At 44.2% G+C, this 27,151-nt stretch overlaps 1 protein-coding gene across 25 annotated transcripts in view; it reads left to right on the top strand.

Annotated features, from left to right (window-relative positions):
- The window catches only part of BTRC (beta-transducin repeat containing E3 ubiquitin protein ligase), a 488,395-nt gene that overhangs the window by 378,131 nt on the left and 83,113 nt on the right, over nucleotides 1–27,151 (top strand). For all 25 annotated transcript variants that reach the window (XM_033943132.1, XM_033943124.1, XM_033943120.1 and 22 more), the window contains one exon: nucleotides 20,087–20,183. In XM_033943132.1, the coding sequence (XP_033799023.1) occupies nucleotides 20,087–20,183 (97 nt within the window). The remainder of the gene's footprint in view (nucleotides 1–20,086; nucleotides 20,184–27,151) is intronic.

The raw sequence follows: 27,151 nt of genomic DNA, 5'->3' as shown, positions 1-27,151 counted from the left end.
ATATTTGATCAAAAAAGAATGGCCTAGTAGTTAGAGAAGTAGGCTAAGAACCAGGGAAACCAGAATTCCAAATCTCATTTCCTCACACTGGTTTTTCTCGTGACCTCGGCTGACTCACATCATCAGCCATTATCTGAGCAACTCGACTAGCTTGTAAATTATTTGGGGCTGGGACTTATTAGTGGCCGATTTCTAGTAATCTAGCCTTAGTGCTGTTCATATATTTACACCACCTTGGGTGAATCTCTTAAAAAAATGTGGTTCATTAAACTCCAATAAACAAATAAAAATCTACTGTGATGTAAGAAAAGCCTCAGAGAGAGAAGCTTTCATATGGTGCTATACAGTACTCATTTGCTCCCTCACTTCCAGTCATTACCATAAAATCCTCCCAAGAACAACTGTTCAACTTAAATTTTCCAGTTCTGTGCATTGTTCAAAAAATAGTTCTATTGAAAACATCCTCTCAGCTTAATCCTCCAGCAATAAATGTTTGTCGTTACATATACACAGGAGTCCATACATTAGGTGATCAATCCCGGCTCGCAAACAACTTGCAGAAGGGTGTCAATCATATCTTTCAGCTTCTTGTACAATCCCACTATATTCCGGTACCAGTGGGTTATTTCCGTTTACTCGCCAGGACTTTGTATGAAGCCTCAAATTTCAGAGACTTAAACCCCTCCTCATACTTCATCACTTTGCCAGTACCTCAGTTTCTCAGTCTTTCTTCCTACAAGCCAGGCTGTAGGAGCTTATCTTTTCTATTTGTGTTTCATTTCACGGAATTTCAGTATTTTGCGTTTGCGGTTTTTGCCTTCGTGTAGTGGAGGTTCCCTGTGGGGACATCCTTGACTGCAGGAGATTGCAGGCATTTGGAAAAAGTCTGCTTCTAGGGGGTTTCCTGCTTGGCAGTAAGCCCCCTAGACAGCCTGCACATCAGATCAGGACTCAGACCGTTCCCTTGAGAGCTTGCTCACTCCCGGTTAGTCCGCTAGTGAGTAACATAGAAACATAGAACATGATGGCAGAAAAGGGCCACGGCCCATCTAGTCTGCCCACACTAAAGGCCCACCCCCTAACTACCTCCATGAAGAGATCTCACATGCCAATCCCATCTTTTCATAAAATCTGGCACGCTGCTGGCCTCAATTACCTGTTGTGGAAGATTATTCCAGCGATCAACCACCCTTTCGGTGAAGAAATAGTTTCTTGTGTCGCCATTAAATTTCCACCCCTGATTTTCAACGGTGCAGAATGAGCGGTTCCATGGAGGCACAACCTGGATTGGAGCCAGAATGGGTTCCTCCACCAGGCATCTACGCGGCATGTCCGATGGTGGCAGAGGTCTCTGACTATGGAGATCAGTCCAGTGGGGCAGTCAGAAGATCTGAAATCCAGATTTCCAGTTCATTGAGGCAAAGGATCTTCATGTGAGCTGTTTCAGCTCTGTCTGCAGTGCTTTCCATTCAGCACATGTCACACTGAGTACAGGCTGACAGCCTGAATCAGCGATTTTGGAGGGTCTTAAAAAGGGAGTTTAGGGTGGTTTCCCTGCATGCCCTACCCCTCCCCATCTCTAAAATCCCCAAATTGCCATTTTTTGAGGGTTCCTGTGATTTCTTCAGGGCTATTTTTAGTCAAAATCGGCACCTGCAGCGGCCATCTTGGATTTTTCCCAATTTGAATTTAAACATTTTCAGTTTGCAGCAATGCCCTTTGGATTGGCAATGGCACCCAGGACCCTTCACAAAAGTGGGTGTCCTGGTTCATCCGTATCTGGACAACTGATTGATGAGAACTCCCTCGCAGTCCGAGGGGCGTCTGACTGTTCAGTAGGTGGTGCAGTTGCTGCAGCTTTTGGACTGGATGATCAACTTCAGAAAGAATCATCTTGAACCAATGCAGGATCTGGAATACCTGGGAGTTTTGTTTCATATGGGCCAGAACAAAGGTTTCCTGGCTTTCTCCCATCAGGAGAAGCTTCGACAGGTTGTCAGGGACCTGGCCACTCTGGTTCCGATGACATGGCAGTACCTTCAGGTTCTGAGGACTTAGGATGGCAACAATCAATGTGGTCCCTTGGGCCAGAGCCCGTCTTCTGCTGGATGCTCTACTTTCACTCTGGAATCCCCAGTAGGACCCGTTACATTCACCTCTGCGCTGGACGACTGTGGCACAGAACAGTCTTGCATGGTGGTTGCGAACCCTCTCACTTTCCAGGGGCCTTCCCCTCCAGATCTCGAATGGGGTGATTGTTTACAGATGTGAGTTTAAAAGGCTGGAGAGCAGTGTGTATGACTATCCCTGTTCAGGGTCAGTGGGCGCCTCAGAGTGCAAGTGGTTGATAACCACCTGGAGCTTCAGGCGATTCAGCTGACTCTTCTTTGCTTTGAGGGTTGTCTCCATCATCGAGCAGTCCGTGTCCTCTCGGACAATGCCACGGCAGTGGCTTATGTCAATCAGCAGAGGGGCACAAGGAGTCCCTTTCTGAGCATGGAGGCTCAGCTTCTCTTCTGGTGGGCAGAGAGACACCTTGTGGTGCTGTCAGCAGTTCATGTGACAGGAGTGAACAACGTTCAAGCAGATTTTCTTAGTCAGATGCTGGACCCTAGAGAGTGGTCCCTGTCCCAAAGAGCATTTGAGTGCATAGTAGATCAGTGGGGGTGCCCCACGTTCAACCTCATGACAACTGTGGCCAAGATAACCAATAGATTCTTCAGTTGTCGTTGTGAGACCAGCAGTGCAGGGCTGAATGCTCTGGTTCAGCCCTTGCCATGGGAAGGTTGCCTCTATGTCTTCCCTCCATGGCCAATGATAGGGGCGTCTGTTAAGGCAGATTGTGACCCATGAAGGTCCGGTGATTCTGGTTGCACCTGATAGGCCAAGGCAGCCATGGTACCTTGCCATTCTCACCTCTTCACGCAAGGTCCGATTGCGATGCAGGATCTTGAGTGCATGGCTCTTGAGTGTGCGGTCTTAACTAGCCGGGGCTATTCTTCAGCTGTGATTGCCATGTTGCTTCACAGCAAAAGGAAGTCCACAGTGGCGGCCTGTGCAAAGGCTTGGAGGTGTTACTAGGCTTGGTGTACCCTGAGACAGGGAGACCTGTCTTTACTACTACTACTAATTTCTAAAGCACTACCAGATGTACACAGCACTGTACAAAGTCACAAAGAAGAAGAAAACAGTCCCTGCTCAAAAGAGCTTACAATCCCATTGATTCCTTGGGTCCTGGAGTTTCTGCAGGATGGTCTGAAGAAGGGCCTAGCGGTAGCTTCGTTCTGGGTTAAGATTGCCGGTCTTTCATGTTTGGGCCCTCCTTCTTTACAGGGCTCATTGGCAGCCCATCTGGATGTAGTTCATTTTCTATGGGGCACTCTGCGATTTAGGCCTCCCTAGCACCTTCCCTGTCCAACCTGGAACCTTAATCTGGTCCTTTGCTCTCTGGCTCATCTACCGTATGAGCCTCTGGAGCAGGCATCTCTGATGAATCTCACAATCAAGACAGTCTTTCTGGTGGCTATTACCTCAGGTCCTCTCCTGCAAGGATTTTTTTCTGCATATTACGGATTCCTCTGTGATGCTGCGTACTGTTCCTTTTCTTCCAAAAGTGGTCTCCACTTTCCATGTGAAGCAGGAAGTCCGTCTTCCTGCTTTTGTTTCCTCTGGTTCGCGGGACCAGGACCAGGTGTTGTGGTCCTTGGATGTGCGCAGGATTTTGTTGCGGTATCTAGAGGTCACCAGCGAGTTTCACCTCTGACCACCTGTTTGTTCTGGCTGGTCCTGCCCACAAAGGTAGGCCGACCTCTAAGGCCACCATTTCTAGGTGGATTCAGATGGCCATTTCCACAGCTTACATAGTGGCTGGAAAGAAGCCCCCCCTCGCAGTGTGGGCACATTCAACTAGAGGTGTTTCGTCCTCTTGGGCAGTCTCATCGGCTGTTTCTCTGGATGAGATTTGCTGAGCCACTACCTGGTCCTCTTTGCATACATTCACCAAGTTTTACAGGATCGATGTGGTAGCCAAGCAGAATGCTGCTTTTGGTGCCTCTGTTTTGGCAGCGGGCTCATCAGTCCCACCCTGATTTTTCAGGACTGCACTGTTACCTCCCACTGGTCCCAAAATAAAGTGGGATTGCACAAGAATGAAAGATTAGGATCTGACCTTTGCTACCTTCTTTCTTGTAAATCCACACTTTATTTCAGGAACCCACCTTATACCTTGCTGATTCACCAATCGTCTGCCTTTACAAGTACAGTACTGGTAAGCTGGATTTCTGTTTTCTGACCAGCCTTTATAAGAGTGCCATCAGAATGGGTTTAGCACTTAGTTTGGTTTGGGGGTCCCTGATTCAGATGCCCCCTTCTGTCAGTGCAGGCTGTTTCTCCCTTTAGCACTATTTTGTAGTTCAGGTTTCTAATGTTTCATTACCTGTTCTTTTGTTTTTTCATTGTTGCTGTTTTGCATTTCTTCTGAGCAGAATTGATTTATTTGCCGGGGAGTTCCCCAATTCCCCTCTCTCTTGTTGTTATCCTCTACAGATGTTCTTGGCTGCTTTAAGACTGACTGAGGAACTGAGGCACTGGCACAGTGATGAGGGGGAGGGGTTTAAGTCTCTGAAGTTTGAGGCTATCTACAAAGTCCTGGCGAGTAGACTGAAATAACCTGGAATAAAGTAACAAAGGTAAGAACCTAATCTTTTGTTCTCCTCCTTCACAATGGAGTATAGCTCCCTCTTCAGTTTTTCCTTCTGACATTGAACCAAGAAGAGGTGTTTTGATGTGCTCTGTTCAGTTTTTATTATTTTTGGGTCTTTTTACTCTATTTTCAGGAGGCATTGGTGCCAGAGGACCCCATATTTGGTGCTACTCTGCCTGGGAGAGAATGCAGACTTCAAGAGGGCAAACTGCAGCTTTCAGGGCAACCCTTAGATGTACATGATGAGCCAGCCTGCTTTGTGTTACTTTGAGGCTCTGGGTCCATTCCCCTGGAAGCCTGCTCACCTTCTGATTTATTAGAAACTTGAGTACATACTTGGGGCCCCTGTATGAATCACTGCAAGTATTTGTAGGGGTTGAGCCTTCAATCAGTTCCAGTTCGATTGGCAGCCCGAAGATTTCCAGGTCTGGACTGTTCCACAGTATTTGAGGCAGAAAATTCTCTCCATTTCAGTTAGGTTGAAACAAAGCTGATACTGGCAGGCATAAACAGCAGCAGCAGCACTGTGAGTACGGTTCATGTCTAAAGCGCGTAATGAAAAAGGCGCACGGACAACTGAGCGCAGGACTTCATCGCGCCAAAGAAAAACTGTATTTTAAAGGACTTCGGGGGTGTTGATGGGGAATTCCCCCCCCCCCCACTTTACTTAATAGAGATTGTGCTGGCATTGTGGGGGGTTTGGGGGGTTGTAACCCCCCTCATTATAATGTGGAGTGGGGGGTTCCACCCCCCCCGTCAGAGCCCTTTAAAATACGGGTTTTCTTCGGCGCGATTAAGCCCTGCACTCAGATGTCGGCGCTCGGTTGTCAGCGCGCCTTTGTCCTCGCGCGCTTTTGACCCGTCACCGTGAGTAAAGCCCATTATTCCCTGGCACTAAATAGATGTTGGTCTTCCAGCAGAAAATTGATGTTGGTATCAAGTTTTTTAAAAAGAAAAACTTTTTAGAAAAAGAAAATATTTAAAAAGTAAATTATAAATTAGTTTGATTTTGAAAAGTTCAAAAAGGAAGTAAGATAGAACATGATTAAATTAATTACGTAAGAGTAGATCGTAAAATGAAGGTTTGGTCGATGAAAGATAACCATTACCACTGAAAATCGGGGTGAAAGCTCATGTGATCCCTTGAGTGGTGTTCTGAGATACATTCCTTCATAGAGTTAGACATCTTTATTAAGTTGCATTGTGTGGATCTTAAGGTAGTGTAGCAAATTAGTTTTTCACATTTAATTTTGAGTCTCCAGGGAAGTTCCTCATATTCTTCCTTCTCGCTTTCTTCTGTTTCAGTGGAGTTTGATTGCTTTGGTATTAACTGAAGGAGGGAGCTATTCTCCACTGGTGAAGGGGAGGAGTTGAAAGATATGAGTGCAAAGTTCATGACTAGAGGAGGACAACAGGAAATATTTGAGAATTCATGTTCTTAAACAACATTTTCAGTTTGCAGCCCTGCCTTTTGGTCTGGCAACAACCCCACACACCTTCACCAAGGTGATGTGGTGGTCGCAGCCCATCTTCCTAATGAGCCTCTCCTCAAGGCTTCTCTTCTGGATCTAATGGTAAAGATGGTATTCCTGGTGGCGATAGTCACCGCGAAATGGACATTGGAATTACAAGCTCTTTCTTGCACAAAGTCCTTCCTAAGGGTCTCAGAGGCTGGGATTTCTCTGTGCACAGTCCCTTCTTTCCTACTGGAGATTATATCAGCTTTTCATGTCAATCAAAACGTTTGTTTACCTGATTTTTATCCTACAGGTTCAAACAAGCAGAATGAGATTTTGCAGAGGCTAGATGTGCGAAGAGTTCTTCTCCACTACCTGGAAAGGACAAATGAGTCTCACCTTTCCAACCGTCTTTTTCTGCTAACCAGTCCAGACTAGGCAGACCAGCTTCCAAGGCTTCTATTGACAGATGGATTTGCATGACAATTTTGTCAACATACACTGGCTGTGGCAAACAGCCACCTATTTATGTCAAAGCTCATTCGACCAGAAATGTTGCATCTTTAAGGGTGGCGTTCCAGGCAGTTCTTCCCAAAGAGATCTGTAGAGCATCTACTTGATCTACTGTCCATACCTTTACATATTCTACAGAGTAGATGTGGCGACTAGGTATTTGCTGTGTTCTCCCTAGCATCTTTTAGCCCGATGCTCCGCCCAGCTAATTTAAGTGAGCGCCCAGCTGTCATCTTGCATAAAAAATGCTGAGTCCCAGAATGAGGCTTGAAATTCAGACAGACTGTCTGGAATGGCACTGTTAAATAGTGAAGCCACAACTACCCCTCAAAATCTAGTCGACAGGACGATACTGGCAATAGCGGTCTTATTACAGGAGGAGCTCACGAATCTCTCCAATTCACTTGGTCCTTGTATTTTCTTGCTTTTCCGGTAACACCTCCTTTCTGCTTCTCTCCACCAAACAAATTGGGAAACATTGTCAGGCATGCGTGGTAGATAGCCACTCAATTCGAAAAGAAGTAGGACACTACGGCAGGAGTCTGTTTTTGCGTGGGAGTTAAGAGCTCAGAAGAGCATCTGTTGCTCAGTATAGAGCAGGGGTCTCAAAGTCCTTCCTTGAGGGCCGCAATCCAGTCGGGTTTTCAGGATTTCCCCAATGAATATGCATGAGATCTATGTGCATGCACTGCTTTCAATACTGGATTGCGGTCCTCAAGGAGGGACTTTGAGATCCATGGTATAAAGTGACTTTGTGGTATGATTGGTATGTTTCTACACTCAGGGAGAGTTTCAAAAGAAGAATGTGCGCGAGTTTGGTGTTGAGGGGAGAGGGAAGTACATGACATACATGAGCGGCTATGATTGATATTACAGGGGAAAGGGCGTATGAATTCATCTTTTTTGTAACTTTTTAAAAAACTTTTCTAGTTGGTGCCTTCTCTGCTTGGCCAAAAGTGCTTGGAGGTTTGCCCCTTTTTTTTTCCCATCTAGGTTGCAGCAGAGTGGTGCTGATGATGCCACTGAAGATTGCAAAGGTGAGTCTTTAGCAGGGGGTTTGGAGGCACACTTTGGTGGGCGGACACAAGTGGAAGTTTTGTTTACTTCCCCTTTCTCCATCCTCCTCTTCCATTGGCGTTTGCTTGGTGGGACATTCCCTCTGTAGTTCCCCTACCTGAGCACTGTGTAAGGCTGTGCCTGTTGCAAGGGCCCTGGCGGGATGGAGGTTGCCATGGAGATGCTGGATCTGGACATGGGGGAGGGAGGGAGGAGGAGAGACAGAGACAGAAAAGGACCTTGAAGAGGGACGGGAAAGCAGACTTGAACCAAAAGGGAGGGGGAAGACAGGGCAGATACTGGACTAGAAGGGGTATAGAGGGAGAGAAAGATACTGCAGAGAGGGGAAACACCCTGAACCGAGGAGAGAGAGAGATGCCAGGTCCTGGGGAGGTGGAAGACAGAGTGAGAGAGACAGAAAGAAAGAAGAAAGGCAGAGACAGAGGCCTGGACCAAAGGGGGCAGAGTGGATGGGCCATTTGGTCTTTATCTGCCATCATGTTTCTATGACATGAGGCAGATGCTGAACTATGGGAGATGCAGAGAGAAGAGACAGGGTGGGGGACCCTGAGGAAGAACAGAGAGATGCAAGATCATAACAGAGGAGGGAGAGAAAGGGATATATGTTTCCAATAGGGGTGGAGGAGAGAGGAAGAAAAGTTGGACTCATGGAGGAACAGAGAGAGAGATGTTGGTTGGGGAAGGGAATGAGGTCCGGAGGAGAGGAAGCATGCAGGAGGCAGAAAGAAAGAAATGTTGGATGAACAGTCAGAAGGAAGTCCAACCAGAAACTAATTAAATCACCAAACAAAGGTATGAAAAATGATTTTATTTTCAATTTAGTGATTGAAATGTGTCAGTTTTGAGAATTTATAGTCTGCTATCTATATTTTGCACTATATTTGTCTATTTTTCTATAGTTGTTACTGAAGTGAGATTGCATATTTTAAAGACATCTGCCTTGACCTCTTTGAAAAATAAAACAAATATAAATGATAATTAACATTTTCTCTGCATATAGTGTGCTTTGCGTTTTCTTAATTTTGTGGTTACCATTATGAATTAATAAGATTATATTGTGGGTACATGAAAAATGAATGAAAGAAATTGCATTATAATTAGTACTATTTATTTATTTAAAAATGTATATACCGTATATTACCTATACGGTTTCCATAGTAACAATCATAAAATGTTAAACAAACATACATAATTCAGTTGTTAAAAAAAACAACACTCTTAAACATCAGAAATTTTCAAATCCAGTTTGAATATAAAATTTCAACTCAAAAAAGACTTCATAAACAGTTGAATTTTTAACATTTTCTTAAAATTCATTCTAGCAGCACATAAACGCAGAATTCCTGGCAGGGTATTCCACAGCTTTACACCTGCTACAGATAACATACCGTTTTTTTCGCTCCATAAGATGCACTTTTTTCTACCCAAAAGTGGGTAGAAATCTCGGTGCGTCTTATGAAGCAAAGGTAAAAAAAATTTGAATCCCCCGCATAGCTGCAACACCTCCCCACCACGCGCATCATCTGCACCGCCTTGTTAAACACCACCCGTCGGCAACCTCCCCCTGTACAATTGAAACCCCCTCCCACACCACACCACCTTTCAGGACCGCTCGCCGCCCCCCTCCCCATACAATTACAAAAGAAACCCCCTGCCGCCGTTTTCGTCGCCACCACTGCTGCCATATGTTTTTCCAAGCCTGGTGGGCTAACATATATCGCTCCCTCGACGGCTCTGTATTATTTCCCAGAAGCAGGCGCACGAGTCAAGAGCGCGGCGGTCAGGGGCAAGCTTTACATGCTCCTGCTTGGGCCCACACCGCTTTCAGAATGGCTGGCAGCAGTTCTCGTGGGACTCGCGAAAACTGCTGGCAGCCATTCAGAAAGTGTGCAGGGCCAGGCGGGAACACGAAAAACTCGCACCTGACCTCCGTGCTCCTGACTCGTGCACCTTCTGCCCAAAAAATAATACGAAGCCGTTGAGAGAGGGAAGGAAAAATTTTAAAAAATACGGGTTTAAAAAATAAAAAAGGTACCGGTACAAAGGGGGAGAGGAGGCATGATAAAAAAGGTACAAAGGGAGGTTATGATTAAAGGTACAAGGGGAGCTATGATTAAAGGTACATATGGGGGGTATGATTAAAGGTACAGGGAGTATGATTAAAGGTATGGGGGGATGATTAAAAAAGGTACTGAGAGTACATGAGGGATGATTTAAGGTACTGGGGGGTACGTGGGGGGTATGGGACCTGCCTGCCTGCCTGTCACTAGGCCTGCCTGTCTGCCACTATGCCTGCCCGCCCGGTGCACTGTACCGACCCGCCTTGTCCCGGCCTACCACTAGACCACCAGAGGGGGGGGGGACAGGATACAGAGCCTGCCAGGGAGAATTTGGTTCAGAATTTTTTTTTTCTTGTTTACCTCTAAATCTAGGGTGCGTCTTATGGACGAAAAATATGATTAGTTGCACCAATTTTAATGTGGGAGATTAATATATTGCCTTCCAAACATAATTTCATATTGTTTTCTGACCTCAGACTTCTTTTAGGCTGATAGATTTAAAAAAAAAAAAAAAAACCAAGAGAGACTTGGTACAAAGCTTGATGAATTATGGAAAGAATTTTGAATTGGACTCTTTGTGTATTGGTAACCAGTGCAACTGCTTCAATACTGGTGTTATACGAGTCATTCTAGAACAATGGTCTCAAACTCAAACCCTTTGTAGAGCCACATTTTTGATTATAACTGTTAAAGGAAAGATTTATAAACTATACAGAGTTTTACCTCATGCAAAATTGTCATTTCTTTAATAAGACATTAACTATTTTTTCTGCAGCCCTCCAAGTACCCTATTTTTTCTGTGGCGCTCACAGTTAAAGTTTAACATCTTTCCTTTCTCAGAACTGACACATTTCAATCACTATATTGAAAATAAAATCTTTATCCCTACCTTTGTTGACTGGCGACTTTATTTTTCTGTGCTTTTAACTGTGTTTCCAGGGTCGTCTTGTTCGTCTTCACTGTCTGCCTTCACTGTCTTTAGCATTAACTTAACATTCGATTTTTCTATTTTTCTGCCTCTCAAAATCTACATTTCCATGTCTTACCTTCCCTTCCTATCTCTCTCTCCTTCCCTCCATATTTCTATGGTCTCTCTCCTTCTCCCCAGTGTAACATTTCTCTTTCCCTTCCTCCTTTCTGCCCCTTGCAGTCCATCTTCCTTCTCTTCCTACTTTCTGGCCCCCCTCCAAGTCCAACATTTCTCCCTCCTTTCCATCAGTCCAACATTTTTTTCCTCCTTCCCTCAACCAAACAACCTCTCTCTCTCTCTCTTTCTCCTTCCATGAGTCCACCTTTTCACTCTCTGCCCTCTCTCCCTTCCCCAGTGTAACATTTCTCCTTCCCTCCTTTCTATCCTCCCCATCCATCTTGCCCTCTCCATGAGTCCAACATTTTCTGCCTCCTGCACACTTTCTCTCTCTGTGCTTGCCTCTTCCCTCAGTGGCATCCCTCCTTCCCATCCCCCAACCCAACATGCTCTCTCCTCGTGCACTATCTCACCCTCCCCTCCAGTATGTAGCACCTTTCCTTCCCCTCCCTTTCTGCCAGGTCCAGAAGCACCTCTTCTCCCTTCCTTTTACCTCACCCTTGTCTAGCAGTACCCCTTCTCCCCCTGTCCAGCAGTACCCCTTCTCCCTTCCTTCCTCACCTTGTCCAGCAGTACCTGTATTTTGCAGCCACGGTGTTGTACATGATCTTGCACACTGGGCAGGAAGAGAGGTGTCGGCGTCAGCTGACTTGCAACTTCCTGCAGCCATCCGCATATGCCGGGACTCCTGCCTTTGCATATCTGCCGGATACGTGAAGGCAAAAGTCCCGGCTGCAGGAAGTTGCAAGTCAGCTGACGCCTGCGCCTCTCTTCCTGCCCAGAGTGCAAGGTCGGGTACAAGACCTCAGGCCACAAAATAGCACCCGGGAGGCCGTGAGTTTGAGACCACTGTTCTAGAAGTATCTGTGATCAATATGGCTGCAGAGTTAATCAACATCTGTAATGGCCTCATTTTCACTTTTGCAACTCTCAAGTATAATGAGTTACAATAATCTACTCTGCTCAAGATCAATGCTTGTACCACACTTCGAAAATCATAATTTGGCAACATAGGCTTCAATCTATACAACATCTTTAACTGCATATATCCCACCTGTATTGTTTTCAATATTTGTTTCTCCATAGTCAAATATCTATCCAAACACACTCCTAGAACTGTCATCTCTTTTTTTTTACCTCCAATCGCTCTCCCATCACAAAAACCTTATCTATCTCAAAATTGTCCCATCGATTTTTCACCATCATCACCTCTGTCTTATTAGCATTTAATTTCAAATCATGATCATCCATCCACTTCACAATTCTCTCCACGTATACTTGTAAACATCTCTCAGCACTTTGAACATCACATATTGAGAAAAAGGGGCCATAGTGCAAAATATAGACAGCATATATAAATTTTCAAAACGGACACATTTTATTCACTAAATTGAAAAGAAAATCATTCTTCCTACCTTTGTTTGGTAATTTCATCAGTCTCTGGTTGCACTTTATTCTTCTGACTGTGCATCCAATATTTCTTCCCTTCTTTCAGCCTCCTGTATGCTTCCTCTCCTCCAGACCTCATTCCCTCCCCAAACTTTTTCTTTATTTCACCCTGCCCCCTTCTTTCTTTCTCTCTCCATGCCCCCTTTCTTTCTGTGTCTTTCTCTCTCTCTCTCTCTCCGTGCCACATTTCTTTCTTTCACCCTGCCCCCTTCTTTCTTTCTCTCTCCATGCCCCCTTTCTTTCTCTATGTCTGTCTCTCTCTCTGTGTCCCATTTCTTTCTTTCACCCTGCCCCTTCTTTCTTTCTCTCTCCATGCCCCCTTTCTTTCTCTATGTCTGTCTGTCTCTCTCTCTCTCTCTCTCTCTCTCACTCTCTCTCTGTGCCCCATTTCTTTCTTTCTTTCACCCTTCCCTTTCTTTCTTTCTCTCTTCATGCCCCCATTCTTTCTCTATGTCTGTCTTTCTCTCTCTCTGTGCCCCATTTTTTTTCTTTCTTTCTTTCTTTCTTTCTTTGTTTCACCCTGCCTTCTTTCTTTCTTTCTGGCTCCCTGTCCCCCCCTTTCTTTCTTTCTTTCTTTCTCGCTGCCCTCCCCATACAACCATCATTGGGAAACATGCCGCTGCCACCGCCGCTGGGGAAAGGCTGCCACTGCCACCATCGGGAACAGGCCAGCGCCGAGTTCTCCCTCCCTCCCTCTGGCTAGCCCAGAACGTTCTCTCTGATGTCAGAATTGATGTCGGGTAGCGAGAGTTGGTCGTCCCCACGGGGAAGAAAAGCAGGGAGTGAGAACTCGGCGCGGGTTTGTTCCCGATGGCAGCAGTGGTAGCCTTTCCTCGGCGGCAGCCTATTCCCTGATGGGTGGCCAGCTGTGCACCCCCTTGGGGCGTGCACCTGGGGCAGACCGTCCCCCTGCCCCTCCTTGGTACGCCACTGCCCTCTGTAATGCCCCCACCTGAGCACAATGTATTGATGCACCTTCTTTTCAGTAGCGCTACAGAAATGATTAATAGTAGTAGTTATATGCTCAAATTCCATGCTTATTAGCACAGCAGCACCACTAATTCAGATCATCCCTAGCTCTGTGTCAATTAACTGTAACCTGGATATCTGTATAAACACCATGTCTGTAACTTCTCCAATATGGTTAACCTGTTTCCCCTCTTAATTGATCACTCCTCCAGTATGTTAACTGTTACTCCTTCAGTGTATTAACTGCATCTTCTCCAGTATGTTTAACACTCTTTATGTTAACTTGTAAACCCATTCTGAGCTTTCTGGGAGGACAGAATATAAAACTAAATAATTCTCAATTATTTCTTATCTTTAAGAGTTACAAACTTAATTATAAAAAATGCATGTAGACCAGAAGTCCCAATAAATAGTCTACTGTTCTTTTTTATTTTCACATTTTTTTCAGATAATACAGTATCTTTGATATATCTTAATAGATATGAAGAATAGACTTTTATCTAATAGACAGCACATAATACAATGACACACTCCTCAGTACTGCACTTTTCATTCTGCTGTAGAAATCAACTTCAGTCTTCTGATTTATAGGCAAGAGAGCTGGCAACTGATCCTTGTTGATTTTTTGCTAGGGCCTGGTTTTCATGCTAACCAAAACATATAAATTTACTGGATTATTATACCCAATATATGTAGATACAGATGATAAATATTTATTGGGAATGTTGGGGAAAATAAGCCCACTTATGCTCTCAGGTAACATAAGAATTGTCATACTGGGACAGACTGAAGGTCGGTCTATCAAGCCTTGTATCCTGTTTCCAACAGTGGCCAATAAAGGTTGCAAGTACCTAGCTAGATCCCAAGTAGTAAAACAGATTTATTTATTTTTTTGCTGCTTCTCCTAGAAATAAGAAGTGGATTTCTCCAAGCCATCTCAATAATGGCTTATGGACTTTTCTTTTAGGAAATTATCCAAACCCTTTTTAAACCCCACTAAGCTAACTGAATTAAAACAAAGTGGCTGCCTGAACAAAATCTGGTAGATAATTTTCTTGTTATGATGATGAACTCCATTCTTTGAAAACTACCAAAACAAAATGATTAACTTCAGTAGGTGCCAGTGTGCTTTGATTTTTAGTATTACTGTGACATGCATATGATTTTAGAATGCCTGTCCCAATTAAGTTTTCATTTTTGGAAATATAACACGATTTTTGTTCCCTGGGTAGTGAGTGTAATTTCCTAATTGCTCATGCCTTAAAAGTATAGAAAATGTCTGCTATTTCCATAAAACGTTGCTTTTATGACCAGGATAGTCAAATTTAGCAATTTATCTATTTAAAATGAGAAAACACTGAATTTCCATTGTTTCATTCTTATAAAGTCATAAAAAGCAATATATGAATCACTGATAACATGTATTTACACTGAAATTATACAAAGATGACCAGAGAAGATTTGGAAGTGAGTAGTTTTTCGAGATTTGCAATTATATTGTAAGCCACTTTCATGGATCAGTCCCCAGATGAAGTCTCCCATCATGTTTTCATTATATTGTCCTTGGTAGTGGTGTTCGAAGTCCAATGTATCCTGGTGGAAGCACTCACCTTGCTCCTCTGAGTATGCTCCCATGTTCTCTTAGAATGTCTCAAGATGAGCATCAAGGACTTGGACTTTGAGAGACATCCTACAGCCCATTTTCCTGTAATATTTCACCAGATTCTTAACCAACTTTACATAGTCTTTGGCCTTCTGATTGCCCAGGAAGCCCCAAACCACTGCGCAAAGCTGTTCCAAGCCACTTTCTCCTTGCTAGTTAGTTTATTGGAAAGTTCCTTGCACTCCGGGATCATCTTTATCTGTGGTCTGACAAAGACACCAGCTTTGACTGTTGCCTCAGATAGGTTAGGGGAGATATCTTGAAGATACTTGAAGGCTGCTGACTCCTTATCTAGAGCTCTAATAAATTGTTTCATTAAGCCCAATTTGCAGTGATGGCATCAGCAACTTCCAGGGATCCACCAGTAGTTCCCATTTGACATTGCTTTTCCCCACAGAGAGCTCATTCAGCTGTGGCTAGTCCTGTCTTTGGTAGTAAGCCTTTCTGTCCCTTCTGTCCCAAAGGCAGAGATAGCAGGAAACTTAGTAAACTGCCTTAAAGGTCCATTAGGAATGCCATCATTTTGAAGTCTTCGATGACCTCCCAACTGTTTTCATTATACTTCAAGGTGCCTAGTAAGGTCCTGATGCTGTTGTAATCCTCTTTGAGGTGCACTGAGTGAGCCAGTGGAAGAAATGGGTACTTCTTCCTATTATGGAGCAGCATGGCTTTGATGCTCTTGGATGAAATGTCAATAAAGAGACGCCACTCTTTCGGGTTACAGAAGATTCCAATTGCTTCAGACTGGTCACATTGTGGCAGAAACAGAGCCCATCTTGATGGGTGAAAGAGGTGGAAAAAGCTTGGTGATGCTTCCTCTGATATGTGACTAGCACACTTTTCAGCCAACAAGTTCTACTGCTTGAGCCTAGATGTCAAAAGCTCGGCATTGGACTTAGTAAGACCAAGATCCCTGATCAAGTCGTTAAGATCTTTTTGGTTTCGATACGTTTCTCTCATCAGCTGCACCACTCATATTGTAAACTGGATCTACGTCTCCCTCACTTTCTGATTTGCCTCTCTCTAATGAAGACAGCTATGCTGTCTCTGGGGGAGTAGGTATGGGGAACTCAGGGCACTGGGGTGATGGATGAAGGAATATCCAGATATGTAATTGCAGGTGTGGGGCAGATGCATTCTTGCCAGTTTGACATTTGGAAGGGTCCACCATACAGAAGTGGTCAGTGGGTTCTTGCCAAATTGTTGGGTAGCCAACTTCATGGCTCTCTTTTCCCCCACTGTACCATCCTGTAGAAGAACAAAATGAAATTGTGGTAATGAAAACAAATTAATTTTACCTATGACTAATGTGTACAAGATTCTCACAACATATTTCATATATAATATGTATATTTTCAAATAACATTGAGAATTTTAAAATTAAAATATTTTTTTAAACCTTTGATAAATTCTGCCATCCTAGTGATAAACAAAATTGTCTTACCTTCCAGAGTTTTTTTGGCAGTGCTTGCATGTGAAGTGAAGTGCCCAAGGTTTGTCTTGATCTCCAACAGGTATGCAGAAATATTCTTTGTAAGTATTCCACATCTTAGCAGATGCTTTTATGGAGTACTTTTTTCCTCTTCTCTTGATAAATTGGCCGCATAAATAGCAAAATGCATTTGCCGGATATTTGTGCTTTAGTTAAAAGGCCCCTTTCTTGGAATCAATCTGGAATATTCTGCAAAAAAGGTAAATTTCAAAATATCACTATCGTGTTGTAACCGTGTTTTGTCCTGGGCACAAAAGCATAAGAACATAAGTAATGCCTCTGCTGGGTCAGACCAGAGGTCCATCATGCCCATCAGTCCGCTCACGCGGCGGCCCATCAGGTCTTGGCCTGTATAGTAATCCTCTATCTATACCCTTCTATCCCCTTTTCCTTCAGGAAATCATCCAATCCCTTCATGAACCCCAAAACCGTACTCTGTCCTATCACGCCCTCTGGAAGCGCATTCCAGGTGTCCACCACCCTCTGGGTCAAGAAGAACTTCCTAGCATTGTAGTTCTTGTAGTTTTCGAAAGTTTGACGAATCTGTCCCTCTCCACTTTCTCTATGCCCTTCATGATCTTGTAAGTCTCTATCATATCCCCTCTAAGTCTCCGCTTCTTCAGAGAAAAGAGCCCGAGTTTCTCCAATCTTTCAGTGTATGAAAGGTTTTCCATACCTTTTATCAAGCATGTTGCTCTCTTCTGAACCCTCTCGAGTATCGCCATATCCTTCTTTAGGTACGGCGACCAATATTGGATGCAATACTCCAGATGTGGGCGCATCATCGCCCAATACAACAGCAGGATAACTTCTTTCATTCTGGTTGTAATACCCTTCTTGATTATACCTAGCATTCTATTTGCTTTCTTAGCAGCTGCTGCGCACTGTGCCGATGGCTTCGTTGTCTTGTCCACTATTACCCCCAAGTCCCTTTCTTGGGTACTCTCACTCAATGACAGCCCTCCCATCGTGTAGCTGTACCTCGGGTTTCTGTTTCCTACGTGCAAGACTTTACATTTCTCTACATTAAACTTCATCTGCCGTCTCGTCGCCCACTCCCCTAGTTTGTTCAGGTCCCTTTGTAAATCTTCGCAGTCTTCTATAGTCCTAGCCCCATTAAATAGTTTGGTGTCGTCTGCGAATTTTATTATTTCGCACTTCGTCCCTTTTTCTAGATCATTTATAAATACATTGAATAGCAGCGATCCAAGCACTGACCCCTGCAGAACACCACTCGTGACCCTCCTCCAGTCCGAGTAGTGGCCCTTCACTCCTACCCTCTGCTTCCTACCTACCAACCAATTCTTGATCCATCTGTGTACGTCTCCTTCCACCCCATGGTTCTTCAGTTTCCGAAGTAGGCATTCATGGGGTACCTTGTCAAAGGTTTTTTGGAAGTCTATGGGGCCCCCTTTGTCCATCCGTTTGTTAATTCCTTCGAAGAAGTGCAATAAGTTCGTCAGACACGATCTTCCCTTGCAGAAGCCATGTTGGCTTGTTATCATAAGTTTATTCCTTTCTAGATGCTCTTCGATGCTATCTTTTATCAGTGCTTCTGCCATTTTCCCCGGAACCGAGGTCAGACTTACTAGTCTGTAGTTCCCCGGGTCACCTCTTGATCCCTTTTTAAAGATGGGCGTAACATTGGCTATCTTCCAATCCTCTGGGATCACGCCTGTTTTCAGGGATAGATTACAGACTTGCTGTAGTAGTTCCGCTATTTCCTCCTTTAGTTCTTTCTGTACCCTAGGTTAGATTCCGTCCGGGCCCGGTGATTTGTCAGTTTTTAATTTTTCTATCTGCCTTCATACGTCTTCGAAGCTTACTTCCATGGATGTTAATTTTTCTGCTTGGCCTCCTTTGAAGATTTGTTCAGGTTCCGGTATATTAGATGTGTCCTCTTTTGTAAATACTGATGAAAAGAACATGTTTAGTCTTTCCGCCACTTCTTTCTCCTCCTTCACCACTCCCTTCCTATCTTCGTCATCCAGCGGTCCCATCTCCTCCCTAGCCGGCTGCTTCTCTTTAACATATCTGAAGAACGGTTTGAAATTTCCCTGTCTAGCCTCTCTTCATATTCTCTTTTTGTTTTTTAACCACGAGGTGACATTTTTTTTTATACTTCCTGTGTTCTTTCCAGTTGTCCTCGGTTTTGCCCTTTTTCCATTTCTTGAAAGAATTTTTCTTATCACCTATCGTTTTCTTCACTTCTTTAGTTATCCACGCCGGGTCTTTTGTTCGGCTCTTTTTGCACCCTTTTCTGAATCTGGGGATATACAGATTTTGCGCCTTGCTTACCGTGTCCTTGAATAAAGACCAGGCTTGCTCTACAGTCTGCCATTTCTTTGAGCTGTTCCTAAGTTTCTTCCTTACCATTACCCTCATTGCTTCATAGTTTCCTTTCTTGAAGTTAAAAGCTGTCGCTGTGGTTCTCTTTCCCTTCAGTATTCCTACTTCAACTTTGAACTTGATCATATTGTGATCGCTTTTTCCCAACGGTCCAACTACTTCCACTTTCTTTGCAGGTCCTCTTAGCCTATTTAGGATTAGATTTAGAGCTTGAGGGTAATGATAGCCATTTTTCATACTTTTCTGGCATAGGAAATTGAGAAAGAACACTTACCACCCTACCCCACCCCTTTTACAAAACCGGCCGCAGCGGTAACTTTTCCGATGCTCATAGGGATTCAATGAGCGTTGGGGCTGTTACCGCCACAGTCGGTGCTAAAAAACATACTACGGTTTTGTAAAGGGGGGGTTATTATCCAGGAACAAACTAAATAAATAAAATTTTGTTAAATAGTGAATTCATGGTATATGAACACTGGGGGCAATATAAAAAGCTGCTGTCATTTTCCATTGATTTATGAAACTATAGATTTTGATCCAGCCCATAAGCGCAGTAGAAAGTGCTATTTATTTCCAAGAACATCATCTTCACTTTGATGCTTGATCACCTGCACTCTGGCCTAGCTGGGATGCTGTGGAGGTAGCATCATAATTTTTGGTAGAGACAGTGGTAAGGAAATCAATAAAAGTGAACCTGGTGGGCAAATCTCAGAATCAATGATACACTGACTGAGGCCAGTGTTAAATATGCTGGGGCCCAGGGATGAAATGTAGTAGGGGGGGGGGTCTACAGAGCTTATCATAGCATCTTATTCAGCTTTAGCTAGGTTTGGGGTCCTCCTGTAGCATGGTGGCCCAGGGTGCTTAGTTTGCACCTCCCATAACACCAGTACTGGCAGTGACTAAATTGGAAACAGTGGAAGGGTTTTAGTAGATAAAATCCTTAAGTAGTTGTGAATGAAGGGTCAATGCACTAGATCCCATCCCTGGTTCCAGTTGAGCTGGAAAAAAGGCCAGTACTTTATATTATAAGTAGTTAGTAATGATTAACCAATCTGATCCATGAATTTTCAGCATTTGTTTAAAAAAAAAAAACCCCACCAAATATGATTTGAACAATATTATGACTTTTAACATACAGCCATTTCTTCATACCTGCCTTTTAGTGTTCATTTTAAAATACATTAAATGACTGACAGTATGTTTTTTGGGGACTACTTTATGCCGCATTATCAAAACATTGACATTAGATATTTCCTGCTTTACAGGGGTCAGTATCTATTTAAAAACAAGCCTCCAGATGGAACCACCCCGCCAAATTCCTTTTACAGAGCACTTTATCCCAAAATTATTCACGATATTGAGGTAAGACTTCAAAACATCAATTTTCTATTTGTAAACAAATTTGCATTGATTTTTCAAGTAACACTTGCAAGCATCTATGCAGATAAGAAGCCACTAAAACATAAACCTACCCCATCCATTTCCAACAACTTCCCCTTTCATGCTCCAGTATAGTTCATTTCAGTCCACAGGAAGAACTCTGGACTTACCACAATTTTAACACCTGAGCTCTTCAACATTGGTTCCCACACCACTCTCACATTCTCTGTTCTCCCATTCACCCATGCTGACAGATGTTCCTTTTTCACCATGAAATACACTTCAGATCATCCTCTTTTAATTATGAGAGGCAAAGCGCTTTTCCAAATGACCAGTAGAGTTCTCCTATTAGCAAGAATCAACTTTTTAGCCAACTGAACCTGAGGTTCCTCCCCCAATTCATAAGAAAGGTAAGCAGACAGCTGGGTTTTAACTCCAGGGACTCCTGGGTTCATTCTTGATTACCCTTTGCACAAATCACCAGTATTCATTTATAGCTGGGCACTTTCCCAAAATATGGGACACTGTTTCTCTGACCACAGCCCTTCCAACATACATCACTCTTTTTTCTTCAACATTTTTTGCTATTTGGCATCATATAGCCCTTCATTAAAATTATGTGCTATTTCCCTACACATGGGGAAATGTGGGGAAATGCAAGGTCATGCACGTGGGGAAAAAGAACCCGATGTTCACATACAAAATGGGGGGAACACCACTAGGGGTCAGCAACCTGGAGAGAGACCTGGGAGTGATGGTAGATGCAACACTGAAGGCATCGGTGCAATGCGCCATGGCCTCAAGGAAAGCGAACAGAATGTTGGGTATCATTAAGAAGGGTATTACAACCAGGACGAAAGAAGTCATCATGCCGCTGTATCGTGCAATGGTGCGGCCGCATCTGGAGTACTGCATCCAGTACTGGTCACCGTACCTCAAGAAAGACATGGCGGTACTTGAGGGAGTACAAAGAAGAGCAACTAGACTGATAAAGGGAATGGAAAATCTCCCATATACCGAAAGATTGAAACAGTTGGGACTTTTCTCCCTGGAGAAGCGAAGACTTAGAGGAGACATGATAGAAACCTTCAAGATCCTGAAGGGCATAGAAAAAGTAGACAGGGGCAGATTTTTCAAATTAAGGGGCGCCACAAGTACAAGGGGGCACTCAGAGAAATTGAAAGGGACAGGTTTAGAACAAACGCTAGGAAGTTCTTTTTCACTCAGAGGGTGGTGGATACATGGAACGCGCTTCCAGAGGCTGTTGTAGACAAGAAAACATTAAATGGTTTCAAAGAAGGTTTGGATAGATTCCTAGAAGAAAAAGGGATTGAGGGGTATAGATAGGTATAGACCATTGCTCAGGCAATGGGCCTGATGGGCCGCCGCGGGAGCGGACTGCTGAGCAGGATGGACCTAGGGTCTGCCTCAGCGGAGGCAACTTCTTATGTTCTTATGTTCTTAAATGAGAAAAAGGGGCAATGTTTGGAAAACAGTATATGCTAATGCTCAAAGTATGGAAACAAGTTTCTTGATCTAGAGACTGTGATGGAAGAAGCTGAGTTGGATTTAGTGGCGATCACGGAGACATCGTTCACAGAGAGCCATGACTGGGATATAGTTATACCAAGCTATAATCTGTTCAGGAAAGACAGGATTGGAAGAAAAGGAGGGTTAGTGGCATATGTTAAAGATCATATTAAAGCCACACAATTGTAGGATCTACAGGGTAAGGAAGAGGCATAATGGATTAAACTTGAAAGAGAGAATGGAAATTATATTTATATTGGTGTGATGACTGTCATTATTATCTTCCCCCACCCCCACCCCAATTGCCAGCACTCCTATCCTCCACTACCCGCTCCCCCCACCCCAGGCTGACATTCCACTTAGAGTTCAGAGACTCAGGAAACCGACGCGGGCACTCCGTGCTGGTGAAGTGCCTTGAGCGTCTGCGAGTGCTCAAGGCCTGCTGGTTCCCACTTTCTCTGGGATTCTTGAAGACGCTCAAGGCCCCTCACCAACACAAAACATTGGTATCAGTTTCCTGAGTTCCGGAACTGTAAGTGTGATTTTGGTCTGGAGGAGGTAGTGAAGGATAAAAGTGCCTAAAAGTCATTGTTCATCAATTCTACAGAGCTTCCGTGGCCTCCTCTGTACTGTTCTTTTGCCACAGTCTACCCCCACCCCCTTTGAAGCAACTTCCTGTTTCTGCTTTGGTGGACTATAGCAAAGGGTGCAGAAAATTGCTCCCGCACCAGCGACCTCCTTGTAATTTTCATGGGTAGGGGTGGTTCATGGGTGGGGAGAACTTTGGTGGAACTGAGGGGGAGGGAGATCACTTCCAATTTCAAATGCTTGACTCTAAACTAACCAATGACCTGGAAATTCTCACCTGCAAAATATCCAAAGAGGCCTGCAAAGATAATTTGATCGTCACTATATTCTACCGCCCCCCCCCCCCCTAACAAATGGAACTTAGCTAAAGAAGATCTCTACGAATTCCTCCTTACAAATTCTGTAGCCGGCACCGATAATCTTCTTGCCAGTGATGTCAATCTACATCTCGAGCAGGAAAAAAACACCAACGTTGCAGATCTACTTTCCTTCCTCACATCTCTAGGTTTCTCCAAATCGCCCCCGACAAAAACTCACAGGAAAGGTCATCACTTAGATTTGATCACATTTCTTTCCAATGCCCAAACCACCCCCAGTGTAAGCTTTAAAGGCGTAACCTGGGCCAACACCCCTTGGTCAGACCACCTCCTATGTAATTTTGAATTACACCGGCACAAAAAATTAACCAAAAGGAACCCTAGGATCAGTCACAAAGAGAAAATGATATGGACTAGAGGACAACTAAACCCAGTAGAATTTTGGTCACACTACAGCCTACCATCCATCCCTGATTTAGACCCAAATTTCATCCTAGGTTGGAAAAATTTCAGTAATCAGGTTCTTAACAACATTGCACCACTGAAAGCATGTTAAAAAAGATATTACTTATCAGCCAGCTGGTTTGATGCCGACCTATTAGCTTTAAAACGTAAAGTACGTAAATTAGAAAGAATATGGTGCAAATCAGGAAAAGATAACGACAGGTACAATTGGTGACTAAAAGTTAAAGAGTACAAAAGAATGCTTAAAGAAAAGCATTGCAAACATTACTCCCAAATAATCAATTCTCCTTCGCTGAACAGCAAAGAACTCTTCAAAATAGTCAATTCCCTATTTGATATTGATCTACATAAACGTTCCCACACAGATCTCCCACCCTCCACTGCAAACCTAGCCAACCACTTCGCCAAAAAAATTTGCACTCTGAAAATGTCTCTTGTAATAACAAGCACTGACCCTTCAATCAATCTATTTACCCCTGAAAGCGAAGGCTCAGCTACTGACATGATCTGGAATCATTTCAAAAACCCAGATTGGAACCAATTCCCCAAGCTCTACTCTAAATATGCAAAATCCAACTGCCTACTAGATAATTGTCCACCGACTATCATGAAAACAGACCCCTTCCCATTCAAAGCTGAACTTTTCAACTGGATCTCTCTTTCCCTGTCCACTGGCTACTTCCCGTCGGAACTCGGCCATATTCTTATGACTCCTATCATCAAAAACCCCAAAGAACCTGTCTCTTCGGCTGCCAACTACAGACCCATTGCCAATATTCCTCTCTTCCTTAAACTAATGGAAGGTCTAGTTAACCTTGACCTTATGGAATACCTAGAGAAGTTTAACATCCTACAAGACTCTCAGTCAGGATTTCGCAAAAATCACAGCATGGAAACTGTCTTAGCATTGTTGACTGATCACCTCTTCTATTTATTCTCTCTGGGAAAAAGCGCACTGGTACTTCAATTCGATCTAAGCAGTGCCTTTGACCTTTTCGACCATGACATTCTGATCAGATGCCTCGGGACAGGTACTTACCTGGTTCACAGGCTTCTTAAAAAAACGCACTTACCAAGTCCATAGTGATGGAACCTATTCCCAATCCTGGAACAACCCCTGCGGAGTCCCACAATGCTCCCCTCTCTCTCCTCTGTTCAACGTCTACATGGTATCATTGGGACACATGTTATCCAATCTAAAGCTGAAATCATACATCTATGCAGATGACATTACAGTGGTGCCTCACACAACGAACTTAATTGGTTCCAGGAGCAAGTTTGTTATGTGAAACGTTCGTTATGTGAAACGCGTTTTCCCATAGGAATACATGTAAAAAAAAATAATTCGTTCTGCAGCATAAAATATGCTAAGATGACATAAAAAAGATAAATTTTTTGTTATTATTTTTATTTAGATACATCTAAAAACATACATCTCCCTGTCCTTTTACTTCCACTATCTTCCTATCCCATCTCTATTCCCTTTTGTCCCTCTCCCCATGATCAATCATCTCACCACCTCTCTCTGCCCTCACCCTCAGGGTTCAAGATTGCTTCCACTCTTTTTCCTGTTGTTCTCTCTGCCTGTCACCCTATGATTTAGCATCCCTTCTGCCCTTGTCCAATATTTCCCCTTCTCTCCCTCCCTCTCATCCCCTGCTCCAACATGTGCTTTCAGCGGCCTTCTCCCCCCTTAAGCGTCTTTTCTTCTCCACTCCACCTTTCCTCCCTCCCTGCCTCCACCTTTGTGGCGCTTTTGCACCCGACCGACAACAGAACAGGCCCGGTCGGACAAATCTCCCTGTCCTGTAGCCGCGAATCTAAATTACCTTCTTACAGCAGCTGGATTATTGAAGCTGCTGTAAGAGGTAATTTAGATTCGCGGCTACAGGGCAGGGAGGTTTGTCGGCCGGGCCTGTTGTCGGTCGATCGGGGGACCTGACCAGCTGTGCACATTCTTCGGGGCGGACCGCCCCCTCCCCCCTCTTTCGTTCGCCATTGCCTTCTTCCTACCTGCCCTGCCGCAGCCGCACACAGCCGACCGGAAGTCTTCCTGATGTCAGCGCTGACGTCGGAGGAAGGGAGGGCTTTGCTTAAGCCCTCCCTCCGACGTCAGCGCTGACATCGGGAAGATTTCCGTTCGGCTGTGTGCTGCGACAGGGCAGGTAAGGAGAAGGAGACTACCCTCGACCAACCCCGCTGCGATCCAACCCCGCAGGAACCCCGGAAGGATGCAGCTCGGGCGACTTCGTTGTGTGAAACGAAGTACGTTATACGGATCACGACATAAAGTTCGTTGTGCGCAGCGTCCGCTGTGCGAGGCGGCCGTTATGCGAGGCACCACTGTACAATCATAATCCCCATAACCTCACTGACACAAGAGGCTGAACAACTCACTTCTTCTGTTCTCACCAAGATAGAGCAATGGACCACTCAATTCAAACTAAAACTAAACCCAGAAAAAACTAAGCTTTTCCTGGCAAGTCCCAATCACAAGCTAACGAAAATCTCTCTGAAATTAAACGGGCTAACTTACCGAATCAATCCTACCATCAAAATCCTAGGAGTCATCCTGGACCGATGCCTGACGTTTGAAGAGCACACCAATGCCCAGATTAAAAAATGCTTTTGCACTCTCTGGAAACTCTGCACCATCAAACACTATTTTGACTTCCTCTCCTTTCGATTGCTGGTTCAGTCACTAATCTTAAGCACTTTAGACTACTGTAATATCATATACTTGAGATCCTTTAAGAAAACCATCAAACGTCTGAGAATCGTACAGAATACTGCTGTCCGCCTCATTTATGGTCTCAAAAAATCAGACCATGTAAGCCCGTTCTACAGAAAACTTCACTGGCTGCCAGTGGAGGCAAGGGTCATCTTCAAGTTTGCCTGCCTTTGCTTCAAAACCATAACAGGTTCATCCCCGATCTACCTTTCGCACCATTTTGGACTTCCAGGCACCTCCCACACACGTAATACCTACCTGTTTGCTTTCCCCTCCCTGAAGGGCTGTATCTACAAAAGATTCCTTGATAGAACACTGTCATTCCAAGCTGGCAAATGGAACAAATGTCTATCCACCCTCATTCCTAACACACCCTCCTACCATGCCTTCAGGAAATCAATCAAAATCTACCTCTTTGACAAACTCCTCTGACTCCTCCCTGCCTTGATATTCTCCGATATACTTATTGCATATCCGACTATTCTACCAATGTAATTGACAATATTCTCTGTCTGTGTACAATATTCACTGTCTGTGTACAGTCTCTTCCTCTGTAAACCGCTCTGAACTGCTTCTGGTATTGCGGTATACAAAAATAAAGTTATTATTATTAAAAAAGGAAGAGATCCTGAATGGGATGGCAGAGGAGAGGAAGGAGATGGTGGCACATGGACGGAGGGAAGTGGAAGAGGAGGGAAAGATGGTGCACATGGATGGAAGAAGGGGAAAAGGAGGGAAGAGATGTGTACATGGACGGAAGGAAGGGGAAACAGGGAAGAGATGGTAAACATGGATGGAGGGAAGTGTGAGAGAAGAGAGGGAAGAGATGGAATGCATGGATGGAGGAGAGGGGAAGAACTCACAACCTCAGGGTGCTGAGGCTGTAGCTCTAACCACTACACCACTCTTAGCATATGCTAACGTTTAACAAACATTACCCTACCTGCCAGCTTGCCCATGTTACTCCTATGGAAATGAACACAGTTTGCATGCTCTAACATTTAGTAAAAGAGCCCTTCTGTTACACATACACAGGAGTTTGTACTTTAGCTATTGATTCCCACTAACTGCGAAACTGCAGAAAGGTATCGCTTTAAGATCTTGAACACCTCCCCTTCTGCTGTGGAGAACAGATCCCTCTTCAGTTTTTCCTTCTGATCTTCTGATCTTTTCTTCTTTTTGTTATTTTTTGATATTTTCCCATCAGATTTTTGAATTTCTTTGTGGCTTTGGTGCTCGGCAGGCCCCTTCTTGGACTTAGTCCGCCAAGGAAAGTCCCATGGGTCTGCTTCTCCCAGGTCAATCTCTTTGAATACCTA

The sequence above is a fragment of the Geotrypetes seraphini genome, chromosome 4 (assembly GCF_902459505.1).
Source record: "Geotrypetes seraphini chromosome 4, aGeoSer1.1, whole genome shotgun sequence".
NCBI classification, from domain to species: domain Eukaryota; kingdom Metazoa; phylum Chordata; class Amphibia; order Gymnophiona; family Dermophiidae; genus Geotrypetes; species Geotrypetes seraphini.
This window is presented reverse-complemented; position numbering and strand designations above follow the sequence as displayed.